Source organism: Colossoma macropomum, unplaced genomic scaffold, assembly GCF_904425465.1.
Source record: "Colossoma macropomum unplaced genomic scaffold, Colossoma_macropomum, whole genome shotgun sequence".
Lineage (NCBI taxonomy): Eukaryota > Metazoa > Chordata > Actinopteri > Characiformes > Serrasalmidae > Colossoma > Colossoma macropomum.
In genome coordinates this window covers 30202697-30222224 of record NW_023494788.1, presented here as the reverse complement: position 1 = coordinate 30222224, position 19528 = coordinate 30202697, and the positions used below count along the sequence as shown (strand labels likewise).

The window sequence follows — 19528 nt, the reverse complement described above, 5'->3', positions numbered from 1 at the left end:
TGACTAAATGAACTTATAGATGGCGACTACATTCAAAATGGCTTTGCAGTTCAGAGTTCATGAAGTTTATTGGAACTAACATTGATTTATTTTTTTTCCATCAATCTGAAAGAAACTTCTGCTTATAAGGTGGGAACCATTCAATGCCTATATAAGAGGGCAAATCATTAGTTACACTAGTTCACAAACTAACAAAAATTAGATTGAAACTGTATTCTTTAGAAAACAAAATTAAAGAGTTTGAACAAGAGGTGCATAAAGACAAATCAAGCCCTAATCATCTTCATCAAGAACAGCTCTCTCTTTGGGCTCAGTGCAATGAACTTTCTCTTTCGAAGGCTGAAAATAGTCTTATACACCTTAAACAGACATTTTATGAGCAAGGAAATAAGTCAGGGAAACTGCTAGATTGGCAGCTTAAAAACCTTGAGTCAAGCAGAGCAATCAATAATACTCAAGCGGATTCTGGGAAATATTAACTAGAGAGATAAATGCAACTATTTTTTCAATCTTTGTATAAATCTGAAACTTGAGGGTCTTGGAGAAGCTAAATACATTTTTAGACAGCCTTTCTGTCTCTCAGATGAAGCCAAAATTCATTAAACAAATATGAATAATACAGACGTGTAGCTTTGCTTAATACAAAAGTAAAAATTACTGCTAGAATTTTTGTATCAAGACTAGAAGTACGTCTTCTGTCTCTTATTACAGTTGACCAAAATGGTTTGGTACATAATAGACATGTGTTTCATAATATTAGATGAGTCTTGAATATTATTTATGAAAAGGAGTGAGTCATAGATACTTGTATCTTATCTCTGGATGAAGATAAAGCATTTGACAGTTACCAGTTTGATGAACTGTCTTGTTTTGGGTGGTGACTTGTCAGTGGGTCAAACTACTGGACTGTGAACCAAAAGCTAAGGTTGCCACAAATAATTAAATCTCTAAACCTTGTAGTATTTTTTGTGGAATGTGCCAAGGCTGCTCATTATCTCCATCCTTACTTGCTTTTGCTCTTGAACCTTTGGCTATTGTAATTAGAGCCCATCCAAATACTATAGAAATTAGTGTGTTTGAAAAACTGCTTCCCACCAACTCCGAACCAGTAATTACTCAGATACAGAACAGCATTATTAGATGTGTGTCCCTCCTTTATACTTTGATTGAAAGTCAATATAAACATACTCCCCAAATTTTTGTACTTGTTTCAGTCTATACTTGCACCCCTTCAATTTTTTCTTACAAGAAAAGGCTCTTTAATAACTTTATTTGGAACAATTGACAGCCAAGGCTTCGTTTGTCATTGCTTTATCTGCCATACAATAGAAGAACTTCCCAACTTGTAACAGTATTTCTGGGCAGCCCAACTGAGGCCATCTTTCTTTTGGTTCTGCACTTTACCCTATTTATCATGGGTTCAGATGGAGAGAAGTGCTGGTGGAGAACTGGATCTCAGCACTTATATGTACTCTGACTCCTTAAAGGCACTAAAGCAAAAGACACCCAACCCATTTGTTATAAACACTGTTAGGGTCTGGCAGGAAGTACAAATTATGCTTGGAGAGATGCCTGCGTTATCCTAGTTTTCCCCAGCTTGGGGAAGTGCAATATTTACTTCTGGTAAATCTGATTCTGGATTCAAAATGTGGGCACAGATGGGTTTAGGAAAAGTGTCAGACCTCTAAGTTCATAGAACCCTGATATCTTTTGAAGGTCTTAAAGAAAAATTTGGCATTTCAAAGACTAATCTTTTCAAATGTTTGCAAGTGTGAAGTTTCTAAAACACACTCCTTACAATGCCTACCTTGAACTATTATTGAACAAATAGCAGTAAATGACCCCTTCTCAAAAAAACAACAAATCACTCATCTATATAGAAAACCTGCAAATGTATCTAAAGAATCCTCAGATTATGAAAGACTGGCATGGTGCCAAGATCCCAGGTAGAAGTTTAATCTTAACATTCCAGATATTTGCATAAAACATAACAGATATATGGGGACCCCACTGCATTATATTTGGAGTGTGAATTTTTGCAAAGATTTGGAAAAAAGTAAAGCAAAGTTTGCAAAATTATTGGTAAGGCAGTTCCAGTATGCCCCAAGCTTTGTATTTTAGGTCTTATCCCAGAAACATTGTCATTAAGAAACCACAAACCCACACTTATACATCTCTGCATACTACATACTGCACTATATATATATATATATATATATATATAAAAGCAAATAATTATATAAGCATGGTATGGCATTTTTGATGCCCTGTATTTATAATAAAGGGGTCACTAAAACATAAATAAAACACAGTTTGGCTTTTTAATGTAAAAGGTTATACAAAATAAAACAGAAAACAAAATAATAACTGATAATCCAAAAGAATGTGGCTAATATGTTTTTTCATTGGAGGGTCTCTGATATTTGACACATCATAATTTTAAAATTACTGTAATAATTTTAAATACCAGCATAATTTTTAAATACCGTGGTATATCTTATTACCGCTATACCGCACAACCCTAGTACTAAGGTGCTTTCGATCCATAAGGGATAGAGACGGGTGGGGTGCGGTAAGGGACTACATTTTTACAAAACAGGTGGTAAGAGTACCACACTGTGCCAATGTGCTGTCTGATTTCTGTGTCATGTTGCTCCAAATAGTTTGTTTCTTTGAGAACTGAGAAGAACTTCCTTCCACCCCATCCATTCATCCATTACCTGCGTCGCCCCACCAGAGTCTGGTCAGGGTCAGGGTTGCCGGACTGTGGGCTGCGGGCCGCCAGAGAGGCAAGTGTGTGCTCTGCCGACGATGCCACAGCACGTGCCACGCGTTGGGGTGTGTGCGCACACACGCCACTCACCTGGGAAAAGAGGAGAGGAGGAGGAGAGTGTTTAAATCTTTCATTCCTAGACATGAGACTGGCAGAATTCCAAGAGGGAAACCAATTAATGTGACAGAACGTCCCTGAAACTTTTCCCCTTATTCAGCTTAATCGCTCGGCTTTACGCCGCAGCCTTCTCCTCCTGGTTTGTTTATTTCGGGGACGGGGTGACAATGGGATTTACATAACAAAACGACTCAATTGTTGGGCTCGTCAGCCACTTGCACTGTGTTCTTTCAATAATCATAACCCTCCGCAGACCTGCCGCGATTAAAACAGCCTCTTGTTCCTCTGTTCTCCCTGATAAACGCCATTGTTTTTATATGCGACGACATCATAATAATAAACAAGGAGGCTCTCTCTGTGGCGGGAAGATAATAGAAGGCTTCCATTGTTTTCAGGAGCAATAAAAATGCAAATGCTCGTTAATGTTTGGCTTGTGGTTTAATGAATTGCCGCTGGTTTAATTTCCCAGGGGGACTGGGTCTCGGGCTTAATTCTGCCGTGTAATGTTAGCAGCTAATTGTGCCCGGCTGGCCGTAAGTGAATATACAAGGCCGGGTACACGGGCTCCGGAATACTGATGGGACCAAAACGAATTCGGACATCTTGATGAGAGGAAGGGAGGACACGACAAACTCACACACAAACATACACAGAAGCTCTGAAAATCCACAGCAAGTGGACGAATGAAGAGCACTAACATACCTATCAGAGATATGACTGAGCATCACTGCTGTACACAAATCACTATAAAAGCCATACATTTGAAACTTTCACTTCTGTGATCATAAGACGGACAAGAGTGTATTGGAATTTTTCTTGGTGGAAGTGCATAGAATCATTCCCACATTCTAGCACCCACATCCTAGATTCTTCTTCTATTTGATTGTTTTCTGAACTGTTTTCTGATAGTTTTATGAACTGAAAACAGTCATAATTCACTTTTACATGACTCTTTTCCAACCTCTCTTTATTCCTGGCTGTGTTTGTTACTGTACCTATAAGATTGATATCTGTAAATGACTGATTGGCTGCCCTGTGTTGCACCTCATTCAGAAAGCAGTCTGGGCTGAAACATTCCTTAGAACTTTTAAGTAAATGGGTGGGGCTGAATGGCTATAGGCTGAATAGGTGATTATACATAGAAATGGGATGGTTTTTGTAACATCACAAAACAATGAGTGCATGTACATGCACTTTGTAATCTGATAACTGCAGAAAATCAGATTTTGTCAGTGATCCGATCAATGCGGTTACATGAGTAACATTGAGTAACCAGAATATTATGGTAAACTCCGGGTCTACACAATTCAGGCAGTAATCGGATTTCTGCTTTGCAACCAGCCAATAAACTCACAGAAGAAACTGATAACTGCAGAAACCGCAGTTTTGGCGGTTTTCATAAATTTGTTGCATGCATTGAGGAGTGAACATTGTATTTTGAAAAAGAAGGACAATTTGCTTTTCAGTGATCAGTGCCTTTTAAAACACAACAAACAGAATACACAGACAGGCCACTTCATTAAGTACATGTTCTTATATCTACACTCATTGTTCAAGATATCAGCTACACTTACCATATAGGTTCACTCTGTAATTTTACAATTATCGCAGCTATGTGGCCACCTGGGCCGACCGCTCATTCAGTACTGTACGGTAGCTACATGACTGCCTGGGATGGCTGCTTGGGTGATGCTGCATTGCAGCTATGAGGCTGCCTTGACCGGCGGTGTTTGGCTGCATCTCCAATGTTACCCCTTCGTGCTAAGGACTTTCTGGGCTACGAAGCTTCCTCAGGCAACTCTGGACTCTTTTTTCTGCTACCTAAGTGACTCTATATTGTAGCACACTGCCCCCACACCCACCCCTGAGCTGTGGCAAGTGTGTGTCTGTGTGGGTTGTGCGTTGCTTTACATATTGCTGATTGCGTATTTTGTTACTTTTGTAAAGTGTCCTTTACACTTTTATTATTATTTATCTCCTATCAGTCTTAAAGGCACAGTAACAAAAACAGTCTGTTTAATTCAAAGGAATAAAGATGGAAAATGGTAATGTTAAATGAATTATGACCATTTGTCTAAGTAAAACCACATTATACATGTTATAAGTGGATGTCATGGGGGAAAAAAATGTAGGATATGGGCCTTTAAGTACTGACCATATCCCTCATGCCCAATGTTGTAATGTGACATAATTTATCATGATAGCGATGAATATCGTCATATTGCCCATCCGCATCCGCAAGCTTTTGTGCATTCACACACACACAGAACCAGTCTGATACCGCTGTTGAGCTCAGTGATATAATCATCAGTGTAGATCAATGAAAGCTCTTTCTAGCAGGCAGACTCCAGAGGGAACCGAAATACTGCTGAAGCACATGTAAAGACGGACAGAGAGAGAGAGAGAGAGAGGAAGAGATAGAAAGAGAGAGAGAACCTGGTGATCACACCATTTATAACACAAACGCAGTCCTGATGCAACACACTGCATTTCAGCGCAAGGCCAGACTCTCTGCAATACTCACAATCGTCCCAAACACACTCACACTCCCACTAATTCACACCCACCACGTACACACTCTCCCTCTAATGCTCTCTCTCTCTCGCCTTGCTCTGGGGAAATCATTAGCGGCTGGCCTCTCTCTGCGTAATTTCGCCGCGTGCCCCTGGCCTTGATTAATGCAGCTGGGGCGTGTGTTTCCCCTCCGTGTTTGTGGGCCGCGTGCAGGGGGCTCTGGGGAGCTGTGGCGCAGGGGAGAGTAAGTGTGATTGTTTCTCTCATTAGCAGAGCATCAGTAACAGGAGAGGCGGCGGCCGTGCTGCTAGATAACACACGAGGAGATAAGAGCCATATCAGCGAGAGGGCCCTGAAATATCCACCGCCTTTTATCTGCACCTCGCACACCCCGCGACAGCAGAGAGAGAGAGAGCGAGGCCAGACACACACACACATTTTCACTCATACAACAAATACACAGACACATGTGTTGACAGAAGCACACACAGCCCAGCTGCCCCGAAATATTATGAATACAGCATGTTTATTAAAGCTCATACTCACACTGTAAATGGCAAAAGATTAGAATATACGTCACATATTCATACTAACATATAGTCATGACAGGCTTCTAAAAGTAGTCACTGGTGTTCATAGATTTAACTCTCATTTTCACTGTGATGTGTTTCTAACAGTGGTCATGGGTTTCCATAATCTATTTGTCATTTGTTGCTCTGAAAGGCTTGTAAGAGTAGGGGAACTCTCAGGGCCTTCAAAGAAGGCCTAATGATTTATGAAAACTAAAAAATACATGTCTGTAATTTTAAATAAACTTTTATTCAAAAGAATTATGCTAGTATTTAAACTCTGCAAGTATTACAGTACTATTCTTGTTTCATTGTAAAGTCTAGGATGGAAACCAAACCATTAAATTCTTAAACCACCCAGTGGAAAATTGGCCTGTCAGGTAATTATTTTTGTCCTTGGTAGCTAGGTAGACATAGCTAAGCAAGCTCCTCTACTGATTATGACTTTAAGATCTGCAGAAAAGACCTAATGTGGTAGATTAACTATCAGCATAATTATGAAGTGACAGCCAATCATGTTTTGATTTCCAATGACCAATTTCATGTGAAAAAAAAGTCACTCTAGGCCTTCTGGAAGTTCTATATACATCACTGACTGAATACCAGCAGCAGCCCAATTAGTGGGCTGTTAGAAACAGAAAATAGCAGTGGCAGCTCTATACCAGCCACTGCCTGTGTTTAATCTGGAATTACCTTCTTTGAAATTTCCATCTAACCTTAAAGGGTGCAGCAGTTACATTCTGATGCCAACAAATTTTCCGTTCGACCTTAAATACTGCAGTGCTGCACTGTGTATGGAAAATTTAAACAAGAAGTTATCAGACTAGTAAGAACATGTTCTTTTCTATCGCCGTTAGCTTAATGCTAACAAACTACTAGAATCCTATAAGGACATTAGCTAAAGTTAGCATTGTAATTGATGTGGGTTTCGACCGAACTTTAACATTTATGGCCCAATCTAAAGCCTAGCTCTAATATTCATGGTTCGTCACTAACAGTAGTCACTGGTTTCCATAGATCTATATGTCATTTGTTACTCCGACAGGCCTCTTAGGCCCTGTTCACACTTCGCATTAACATCCATCTTGAGAGATCTGATCATAAGTGGACAGCGAGACGTGGTGCCATTTATATCTGGTCTTTGTCTCGAATGCATCTCCAGTGTTTGGAATCAGAAGGGTACCACCCACGTCAATCTCTTGTTTGTTGTAAGACAAAAATGTACTGTGAGTCCATGTTCATGTGAATGAAAGGGCTTTTATAAATGTTGAGACCACATGAACTGCTAATGCAACTCGTAAACAAACAGTAGAGGAGGCAAAAAATTAAGCTACACAGCTGCTTTTGTCTCTGCTATGATGACGCAGCTAAATAAGGTGGTCCTTCACTACTGCCCAAATTGCATGAAGATGTTCTGTGGTCATATGCGTCCCCAAGCACCTCCGAAGGTCACATGTTAGTGCTGAGTGTGAATGAGGCCTAACAGCAGTCACTGATGTTCATTGATTTAACTTAAACAGTCACTGGTTTTTACAGATCTATTTGTCATTTGTTACTCTATTAGGTCTCTAACAGTAGTCAGTGTCAGTAACAGTGACTGTAACCAAGGTACGAAATACAGGGAGTCCTGTGGGGTCCGGGACCCTCTAATTAACCTCTTGGAACCCAGAAATGTGCCAAAATCAAACTTCTGGAGGGTCCCTGAAAATAAACTTATTGTGATGTAAAACAGATGCTCAAATACTAATTCAGGGAAAGGTCACTGTTAAGCTGCTTCACCCACAGAACAGTGAGCTTCTATCTATGGCATTCTTAACTAACTAGAGATGCAGCACTGGTCTGCCTCAGAGTGGCACTGTAGCAAATTGGTTCACCCAGCTGGTCCTTCATAGCCTAGCAAATGTAAAGATGCCTGGTGTAATTCTGAAAAACTCTGTAGCGTGACATAATGTGTAACTTGTCCTATTTTCGAGGAGTTTTACTTAAACATTGAGTTGTTTGGCGGAAAGAGTGAATTGTTACTCATTTGTCAAACCAAAGACAAATGTGTAAGATCTCAGTTAATGTGTGGAAGACCTCTTTACCAAACTAGAAAAGCCTTTCCAAAAAAAATGAAGCCGAACATTTTGTTGCTATTGAAGCTATTCAGCACTACTATGGCGAGTGAGTTAGCAGCCAACCAACTCTGTGTTACCCAACCAACATGGAACCCCCCAAATACCAGTGGGTATTTTGTGCACTGACAGCAACAATCACACTGTTACTGGTTTTCATGGAGCTATTTCTCTGATAGGCCTAACAATCATTAGTCATCAGCTTTTGGTGGTTTATTTAAATATCTCAAATGTCAAATGATAGGCTGGTTTATTTTCATTTTTTCTGTATTCACTACTGTGTATTAACTGTCAAATCTTATCCATTATTCATATTGCTCATACAACAATTATCGTTTTGCTATCCGGTGTTGACCAAATGAGGACAGGCTCCCCTTTTGAGTCTTCAAAAGGGATTTGTCTCAAGTATTCTTTCTCTTGCTCTTAGGGAGTTTTTCCTTGGCAGTGTCAGCCTTGGCTTGCTCATCTGGGGCTTGGACTGGATTTCTGTAAAGATGCTTTGTGACAACGCCTATGGTAAAAATATGTTACGTAAATAAATCTTGACTTGACTTAATAAGCCTTGTTTTAGGCTTATAAAGGGCCCACATTTTCATGTATCATCCTGTCTCTCCCACCTGCAGTCCACTTATAATGTTTATCTGGTTTTATGTACCAAAAACAGTCAAACGTCATTTTTAAATGACCAATGAACCAATGGTGACCACTTCTCTTTATTTCTATAAAGTCTATTGTTTTAATTGTGACTTCAACATTTAGATGGGTCAATCACAACAAGTGCTTTTTGTTTACAAATTATTTTCCTGTTAAATAATTCAAGAACTATATATCACATTATTCTACAATACTTTACAATACTTTAAATTAATACACTATCAATGCATCAAAATGAAATTTAGGCATTCCCCATTTCAGGCATTTATAGCTCCCAAATTCTACAGTGGTGCGACCGTCCAACTACATATGCAAATGTATTTATGTATATGCAAATGATCTCTGTTGTGATTGGGAGCTCTATTCTATGACTCATTCAGAAGGCAAGGCAAGAGAAGTTTATTTATGTAGAACACGTCATACACAAAGGCTACTCAAAGTGATTCACGTAAATAAAGGCAAAGTAAAAACAGCATAAAAACATAACAAGGAAATAAATTATATATTTATACATATAGGATACAAGATTTTCAGTGGCTCAGGAGAGTGTGAAGTCCATTTTGAAAGCTTCAGCTTGAGTTTCCTGAAGTAGTTCATGGTGGATTTTGAGTCTTGCTGATCTTACTTAGCCTTTCACAGTTCCCCTTAACTGTCATTTCTTCACATTGTGAATATTGAAAATTGCGAGCTGGAAGTGTAGTGATATTTTTATAGCCTTCCTCAGCCAGCTGCTTAGAGAAGTCCATGGTTGTTGAGTGTTAAAAAGATTTTTATAGAGTCAGAGAACTATTACATTCTGGAACTGTTATTAGATTATAATTCCTAATCATAATTCTTGACCTTCCTAACCAGTCCAAATGAGCTAGTTAAGACCAAACAAGTTATGAGACTTTACATCTTTACAACTCCAAACTTTGTACATGCCACAATTACTATTAAATTTTCTATTTTCTTTAAGTTAATCAAATATAAAGGAACACCTGCTGATTTTTTTAAATAGTTTAGGTTGTGTTAACTTCTTTTCATCAACAAAAGATGTCATTTGGCCAGGGGTGCCCAAATGATTGCATATATCTGTCTGTTTATAATTGAAAATAAGTGTACAGTCTAGACAGTGTTTGTTTGTCAAAGGCTTTAGTGAAGTCTTGAACATGAAATTTAAGGCATATCCGAGATCCTCTGGCAGCTGCTTCTAGCTTTAGGGAGCATAAGAGCTAAATGCTGCCTCACTGTGTTTTGTTCTAATTCTAGTCACTGCCAGGTGATCTGAGAGGCCTGTTAGATTTGTGTTTAAGTAGATCAGAGCATTTTGGGCCTAAGCTAAGAGTGATTTATACTTTAATCCCCTAAACCATAAGGGACCCAACACCACATACTACATCACTACATAACTTATATATTTCACTTTAGTTATTATATAATATTATAGAAATTACTGAACAAAAAGTCTTTATAATTCCTTTCATAAAGAAGAAACTCCTTTTTCTTATAATTCCTTTTTCATCTATTTTAAACTTTTTTGTATTATTTTAGGACAAATAACAATAATATAGGGTTCAAGTGGTTCAAAGAAATTCTATAATTAACTGACACTGAGTGTAAAGATTTTAATATCGGGGTAATAAGCTCAGTTCAGTGTTTAAGTAGATCAGAGGTAATAAGCTCAGTTCAGTGTTCTGAATAAGCCATAGCTGTCCAATGGCCAGTAAGCAGACCGTTGCAGTAGCCCAACCAGATGGGGATAAAGGCGTGGATGAACTTCTCAAAGTTCTTCTTTTCCTTTGATTAGGAAAAAAAAACAGTGCACACTGAAATGTGGAATACACTGTCAATTTTGGACTAAAATTCTCAGGGACATCAGAAAAATAAATTTCAGACACTGCTTTTGCATATCTGTATCCTTTGGAAAGCTGCAGTGATGCATTTTCTTTCTGACAGCCAGGAACAGCACAATACATCATTTTCCCCTTTATTTTCCACTACAGTAACTCTGCTACAGACTGCAGTAACAACACTCCTTATCACTTCAGTGTGATTAGTGAAAAACAAAACTGCTGTAGCCTGAATGGGCCGTAATTCTTCACCGAATATGTTTAATATGTAAACAAGTGCATTGTTGTATTATATGCTGTTTCAAGCAATCACGGTTTTATCAGAAAAAACTTGTATCCCGCCAGTTAGCAACACATGAACACCCTTCAATGTTAGACAAAGTAAACCAGCATGAAGTAATCAAATAACTGCAAATGTAACAGATGGTAATGTTACAGTAAATTTAAATGTGTACAATTTATTCACATTTCATTTCTGCTTTGTTTGTGTTACGATTTAACCTACAAAAATGCAACCACTAAATCCAATCTTGCATTCTCTTTTATCTGACATATGAGTTAACTTTGAATTCAGATTACAACAAACACAGATTTTAAGCAGCACTGCATTTTTTTTCAAATGATTGTTTTCTGAAAATACATCCTGAACATGTTACACGTAAAAAAACTACGTCCGCATTCCACAAACATACTATATTGTAGTCAAGGGCATTAAATTAATTTATGAGAGGAAAAGTGGGCTATTATGGAGACAAATGGCAAAATGATGCAACTGACTAAATGTTCCCCTCAAGCATACACAGAAAACTTTTCTGATATCTTTTGATGTAGGAGACGTCTGCGGAATTGGTCCGCTGAGGAGCGAGTAATAGCGGATTCTCAGAGAGAGTGGCTGACAGAGATGTCTGGGGGTTTGAAGCAGAAAAGAGAGCTGAGAGCTCTTTGTGTTCAAGCGCATCGGCCCCACTGTTCTCCCGTACGGCGCCAAGAGGACCAGCAGGAGAGCAGGCGTCATCTCTACAGCACTGCTGCAGCATCCAACCGCATCCAGCCACATTCACCTCCTCGAAGGTTCACTGTTTGTGTGTGTATGTGTGTATATGTGTGTGTGTGTGAGTGTGTATGCGTGTATTTGTATGTGTGTGTGTTTTCATATGTTTTCAGGACAAAAGTATCTTTGCTATGTTGGAAATCCAGAGAAAAACAGGCATAAGCTTGCTTGTCAAGACTAATAAAGTGATCATGAGAGGGTGAAGTGCTTTTACTGAGTTCATATTTTAGATTTTGCATTTTTATCCCTGAAGTTCAAGTGTAATATATCAAAACAGTCCTAATTCATTAGTATATGACCACTTTCTCTTCATCACTCAGAAATAAACAGGACATTTTGGTTACTATGACTTTAACACATGCAAAGATTAGAATACACTTGGTCAAATTACATGCATTGTTAATTTTCTAAGTGAAAATGAGTACACGTCTCCCACAGAGAGCACACAACAGAGTAATTTCTATTTTTTATTTTATTATATTTTTGAAAATAAAACATAAAAAATAAACAGGCCACATTTCATGCTTTGTTATTTTCCAGTATGTAAGATTCAGCAAATTAATACTAACAGTCAAAAACAGTCAGTTTTCTGCAAAGAATTTATAATTTTTTCATTTAGAAAATAGATTTCTAGACCAATAAAAATGGAATAAAATTACTTGGGGGAAAAAGTCCCATTACATTAACTTACACTAAAAGTTAGGAAGGATACAAGACTTTGTTCTGACAGTGATGATTTGCTTCCTGACAGCCAGGAGCAGCACAATGATTAATCATTTTCCCAACATCTTCCACTACAATATCTCAGCTACAGACTGTCTACAGTAATTACACTCCTCATCACTGCAACAGGAATGGAAGGTAAAAATGCTATGCCCTGAATGGGCAGCCATGTGTAAAGGTGTTCAAGGTTCTGGAATTCAATTGAATTTGAAATGGGCTGTTTTTGTAGTTTAATATTCTAATATTTGGACTTTAGCTTAAATTTTACATCAAACTCATTTTTAAAAAGGCAAGGAAAAATGGGTTTCTATGACATGAGCACTTCAAAGCTTAAATTTGTTGAGGTTAAGGATAGAATTTTGTTTAGAATTAGACTTTGAAAATTCTTGTTACAAAAGTCTTATACCTCCATTTTTGTCATTTTTACTTTTTTTGCATTATTTGAAAACTATAGTTGCCCTTTGCATAGTGTTAAAACTGCAAGATGAATGGTCCAAAATGACTTAATGAAATCATTACATTAACTTTAATCACAAGTTAAGAATGTTTTTCCTTCTCCTGTAAAGTTACCTTTTTGGACATAAGAGTTTTGTTCTGACAGCAACAATATACAATCCATACAGTCGTATGTAAAAGTTTGGGCGCCCCTGGTCAAAAGATGTTTTGTTGACTTGTATATGAAAACCACAGCCAGCAACCATAAGCCAGTGGCTGAAGAGAGATAAATGCCTATACTTAATGGAGAAAGCAACTGCAAAATTACAACATGCATTCCTTTGAGTTGCAATAGTTTTCTGTAATTGCTTATTCTGCCCAGAGAGTTGGATAAGCCCTCAGAGGCTGCCTACTGTTTTCTTTAATTAATGGTTTAATGGCACATGAACAGCCCCCTAAGCTTCTTAATGTGGGATGTTTCTTGCATGCAAGACAGTACATATATATTATTGTAAACAATGTGAAATGAAATGTAACATCCTGTGCAGCATGAAAAATTTATCAGTGACTGCCAAGGCAATATGTCTTGATATTTTTGACGATATATTCTCCTCTATTGTTTTACGCTTGATAATCGTATTAAATTTCATATTAAATACATTAGGCACAATGGATGCTTCAATAAAAATTACACATGCTTAAGAAAAAAAAACATAAAACGTGCCCTGTCCAAAAGGTATGGCACATTTTTTTCCAACATGTTAAAATTAAAAAATAAATAAAATTGACCATCAAAATATGCAGATGCCAAATGCCAAAAAAAACATGCCATTTGAAGAGGGTTGTTCAAACATTTGTATTTAACTCTATAGGGTACTATGCATGACTACATGTCCCGACAAGACACAAAAACAAACGTGTGTGTGCCTATCCCTTAGGCCTCAACGTTTCAAACTCCTCAACGGCCAGTTCTGCTCTCACACTCACTTTCCACAATCCCTTACAGTCTACTTCCTCCCCTGTACATCTTTCTTTCGCTCTGGGCCTCTCTCTCTCTCGTTTGCTCTGCTTCTCTCCGTCTCTCTCGCCCGCTCATCGTCATTTCTTTTCCACTTCTGCTCAGTAACTGGTAAAAATAGTGCTTCATAAATCATGCATCCTCTCTCTCTCTCCCTCTCTTTCTCACACACACACACACGCAGACAGGACAGAGAACAAGAGAAATGATAGAAAGAATAAGCACATACTGTGGAAGATTTGATGAGTGGGGTTGTCATGGCGGTGAAGGGGAACGTGGCTAAAGGGCTCCTCCGGCTGCCATGCTGAGATGATGGCGCTCAAGTAGGACGAGTTACAAGTAAAGGGGAAATTCTGCTCAGTTCTTTTTCCCCACAAGCGGGAGAGAATGATTCGTTCTCTTAGAGCCATTAAGACCAACACCTCAGGCTTCAGTCTGACAAAGTATCAGTTTTCAGCTTGGACAGACTCACTTAGTCTAGCACCTTGTAAACGTATAGCACAGATCTCTCCTCTCGTTACACATCATAATCAATACGGAGCAGCGTACTGAATCATTCCCAAAACTTTCTCTCACAGCACTGTCGCTCAGCCACAGGAACACAAACGCACACAGATTCTTTTCACTCTAATTGGCTACTCATGACATTTCACTTGTATCTGTTTTGACAGCTAATGAACTGTAGCAGAACAAGAAGTGTGAGAGAGAGACAGTGAGAGCGAGAGAGAAAGGAGAACATGCAACAGTGCCTGCAACGGTCACTAAGTCGGAGGATGGAAGATTGGTAAAGACTGCTTTTAGGCTGAGCATCATCACAATCTCACACACAAACAGGGTCTGATATTTTGTCAAGTGAAGGTCATTTGGTGACTTGAAGAATCAAGTCTAGAGAACTGCGAGCTACAGAAAAACTGCCTAGGAGAGTATGGACCCGTTTAAAACTGATGGATGAGGCTGTTCACAAGCATACATAGTACTGTACACCCTTCCTTTGCTGCATTTACAGTCAAACAGGCCATTAAATACAAGTTATTTAATTTTGATGAGATATTTCTGAGAAGATTAGATATAAGATAATCCACTTGCATAAGGCAGGGGAAAGTCAAAGGACAATAAATAGAAAATACCTCATCAGCTAATGACCCAGCCCTTTTCGAGCTGAATCAGGTGAGTTATAGCAAAGATATGCAAAAATACACAGAGTGTGGGGACTGGGAACTGCTCTGATGTTGGGTAAACATAATGTCTGGGTGACTAACGTTGCTGCTGGAGTTTAGTTCCCACACTTGTCTAACACACAAACAGAAGTTTGACATCAAACGTTGTTACTTCAAGCGGGTTGCTGGCTGACATCTCCCTCCTTAATGCACAACATGGGGCTAAATTAAAGTCAAATATACTGGATGCAGAGGCTTCGTCAGTTACTGTGTGAGAGCACGAAGCGAGAGTGCGTTTCCCTAGCCGAACATGCTGAAGCGCAGTGAGACATATTCCTCTTATCCAAATCCGCTCTTAGCTTGACAAATCATACTGCACGTATAAAAAGGCACAAACATGCTTGTAAACAACCTCCCAGTTCACTCACCACACACACACCAAACTGGATATCAAGTACAGCGGAATCACAGCAGCATTTTAGACACAGAGCAGAGGATGAGTGAAGATTTAATGAATAATGCGCCGTGTAAGTATGAGTGTGTGTGTGTGTGTGTGGATGACGGGAAACTGGGTGTGAAAGTGAAAAGTTCAGTGTGGTCCCACCATGCAGAAGAAGGATGCAGAACAAGCTTTTGCGGTGGTGCTTTTTCAATATTTCATGAGCACTTGCCCTCGCACACGCGCGAGCAACTGGAGTGTGTTATTGCTGTTTAAACTCCTCGCGCCCCACTGAAAGGGTCACCGCTGAGAAGGAGGGAGAAGTTGTACTCTGGAGTCAGGAAGCGCTTCCTGGAAAGCGCTGGAAGCACTTCTGGTGCTCCAGTGCTTCAGATATGTGTTTGCTGCCAGAGAGGCGCACTAAAAAACATTTCACCATTGCTTAAAATCAAAGTTGGGCCATTCGGTATATTTTAAAATTGATTTTAAGATTCTTTCAATAGTACCATTTTCATAGTCTTGGCCCTCTCTTCCTTAGCAAAACAATCATTATGTTACAGGTCATCAAAGAACAGTTTGCTGGTCATTCAGCTGAAGTGTAGGAAGTTGATGACCCCAAGCTCTGTAAGTTACCCAAAAACATGACAGTAATGCTCTAAGCACTTTCACAAAACAATCTTAAAACACACTTATGTAATACTGTCTTAACATTATACACCACATAATAAAATAGCAATAAAATAAAGCACTTTTATGTAATAATATTAAAGACTCCCATTTCTTAAATTATTCGGCATTTTAGTCTAATTTATTCTTCCTCTCTGCCAATATTTAAATACATTTACAGATATGATGAATCATACTTCATCAACCAGCAGTCTGGAGGATGAATCTGGGTTTGGCCTGGAGAATGTTACCTGTCTCAATGCATAATGCCAACTAGGCCTGTGCTGAGAACATTATCCTCTTATTCAGGTTACTGTGTGGAAAATAACCAATGCAAACAGTGTTTTGCTTTTTTCTTTGGGTTTGGGGTTGGAGTTGTGGGTGAGGGGTTTGCTTTTTTTCTTTTTTTTAGCTTTTATAGAGTGGAATTGCAAATGTCACACAAAACTGTACCATCTTGTGCCTTTTTGTCCAAGGCCATTTGGCCTGAAGCCCAGTTGTACAAGAAGCGTGACAGTGCTTTACAAAGACACAGAGCTGTTTTGTCTGATGTCTGAAACTTAATACCATGGTCTTGGGGGTGCTAAAATACTCACCATACCCACAGGCAGTTTTTTTGGTCAGGCACGATATCTGCCTGCCTCAACCAAGCTCAATATTTAGTTGAGGCACATATGGGAACCTTAAAACCACAGTTGAGGCCTTCAGTATCTTTTACAATTGATTTTAAGGTTCTTTTAATAGTCTTTTACTATTTTACTTTTAGTATTAGCAATCTTGCCCCTCTCTTCCTTAACATAATGATCGTTTTGCTACATCAGTGAGGTCATTCAACAACAGCTATGTCTTGCATAACCTAAGATAATCCTTTATTAGTCCCATAATGGGGAAATTTACAGTGCTACAGCAGCAAAGGGATAGCAAGGCACTCAAGAAAAGAAGTAACAAGAAGAGAATTAACAAACAAGGTAATTAACCTTGTTAATTACTTATCAAAGTTACATTTTGCTATCTTTCACATAAACTATTCACAAAATTAACAATATAAACAATTACAAATAAAAAAGCAAAAAATGTGCATAAAAAATAGGTAACACTTTACATTAAGGGTCGCTAATCAATCATTAAATATATAATAATCAACTATTAGTTTCCCATTATTTAGTTATTAGTTAACTCTTCATTAAGCATTAGCTATTACTTAGTAATTGATTAAGCACTTATCAATTAGTAATTAAGTACACTGTTAGTTGATAAGTTAGTTTGTGGCTTACTTACTCATTATCTGTGTGCTAATTGCTGCTTATTACATTGTTAATTAACTAATAAGTATTTTTCTTCATATAAAGAAGTAACGTGATAACTTACTAGCACTTATGTGTTAATCCCGCTAATTATCTGTTAATTAACTTTCCATCACCACCATATATTCAGTTGCTTCACTTTTCTCACTTTCGTTCTTGTTCATTAAAGATGCTTATGGTCACATCTGACCGTAAGATGAGTGCACACAAATTCACGGACGGTTTTGTTATTCATCACGTTCATCTTGGCATATCTGTATTCATATCTGGTAGGAGTGCAAAATCAAGTTGCAAAAATAAAAACAATAGAAAATTTCAATAATACTAATTTGTGTGCATGACAGTCCAGTACAAAAGTGGATGTACTTACTTTACATGCACATTGATATAAACAAGTGCTGCAACTATTTCATGTTCCATTTAAAGACACATTACGCTGTGCTTTTGTTTCATACACTGCAATAATACAGCGTTTATTTTAGGGAATTAATTACACTAAACAATCACTCTACTATGTTAACAACACTGAGTATTTTGTTGTATTTCACGTTTTATTTTTTCCAGTTGTTTTCATTTTAATACTATTAAGTTTGGTCAGCAGGGGAGCAGTGCACTCACTGCTGGACATCAAACTCCACCCATGAGCACGGCCATTAGCTTTCATGCCAAACACTGCCGTTTTATTGGCTGGCTACTGAAACGTCTGCATTAATTGGTGTGTGCTTCATGTAAATGATATGTAAATGAAGTGCTGGTAGGCTGGTTTCATGCACTGAAGCTGATTTATCATTTATGCTCAAATCTCCACTTGTTTCCACATCGTACAAAATTGTTATGAATCAGACGCAGAGCAGTTCATACCTTATAAAAGGCAAGAAAAAGGTGTTCTTTTTTTTTTACGTAACTTTGATGATTAATGGGCCATTAGATCTTTACATTTTGACCATTAATTACTTCTTAAATTCCACTTAATCAACCATTCATTGCTTCTTAAATTCCTCTTACTTAATCATTAATTACTTGTTAAATTCCTCTTACTTAACCATTAATTACTGCTTTTGTGTCCCTCCAAGTAAAGTGACAACACAAAATCAGTAATTAATGGTTAAATAAGAGGAATTTAAGAAGTAATTAATGGTCAAAATGTAAAGATCTAATGGCCATTTTGTCATGATAGTGCACGAAAACTAACATATGTCTGTTGTAGCTCAGTATTTGAGCATTATAGTTCACTGCTAATGCTTAATCCGGACATAATCGCAACTCTTTGTGAAATGGGCCCCTGGCCATTAGATCTTTACATTTTGACCATTAATTACTTCTTAAATTCCTCTTACTTAACCATTAATTACTGCTTTTGTGTCCCTCCAAGTAAAGTGACAACACAAAAGCAGTAATTAATGATTAAGTAAGAGGAATTTAAGAAGCCATTTCTAACTGTAGCTGTGTTCACAAAATAAGGAAGCTAGTTAGCTTTCATTAGCTGCTGCCACCAGCCGGCTAACGTGGAGCAGGTTCTGTGACATATTTAGCTACATGATGGCAGTCACTTCTGACATAAACACAAACAAAAACTTTTACATGTAAAGTCTATTTGATAGACATCGTTTAAACTGTATTAGCTTACGGTAGGCTAGCAGGCTACAGTCGCTAATTAGCTAGCCTACCATTAGCAGTTTGAGGAGCACCAGCTTCGTATGAGCATCAAACTTTAAAGCTAAGTTAGCTCTAACGCTAGCTTTGTTAGCGATCTGCCAAACAGCATTATTCTTATAGTTTCATGGCAATTTTTGAAGCAGCACTTCAGAAAACATCCACCTTTCACTGCTCAGTCAAAAACGAGACTCCTAGCTGAAAAAAACATCTGAAAAAGCTGCTTCATGTTAGCCGGGCTAGTTTGGTTAGCGGTAGCTTCTAGCCAGTATAGGTTAGCTAGCTTAATATAAACAAAGTCTATAACATTTAGGCTACATATAAAAGTTCTTCTTTCTTTTGAAAACATAAGATTACCGAAATCGCTGGCGTGTTGTACAAAGACACAGAGACTGCCTGATGTGAAGCAGCTGCAGCAGAACTGCAGTAAAAACAACCTACAGCATTTTAGCTCTGTTTACAGTTAAATCAGAGCTCCCGTCCACTTCTTACTCTCACTGTCACAGCCG

The 19528-nt window shown here is 38.2% G+C and overlaps 1 protein-coding gene across 1 annotated transcript in view; it reads right to left on the bottom strand.

The window, feature by feature from the left end:
* gpc3 (glypican 3) overlaps window positions 1-19528 on the bottom strand; it is a 219749-nt gene that overhangs the window by 84978 nt on the left and 115243 nt on the right. The window contains exon 4 of the mRNA XM_036569138.1: window positions 2721-2863. Coding sequence (XP_036425031.1) covers window positions 2721-2863 — 143 coding nt within the window. The remainder of the gene's footprint in view (window positions 1-2720; window positions 2864-19528) is intronic.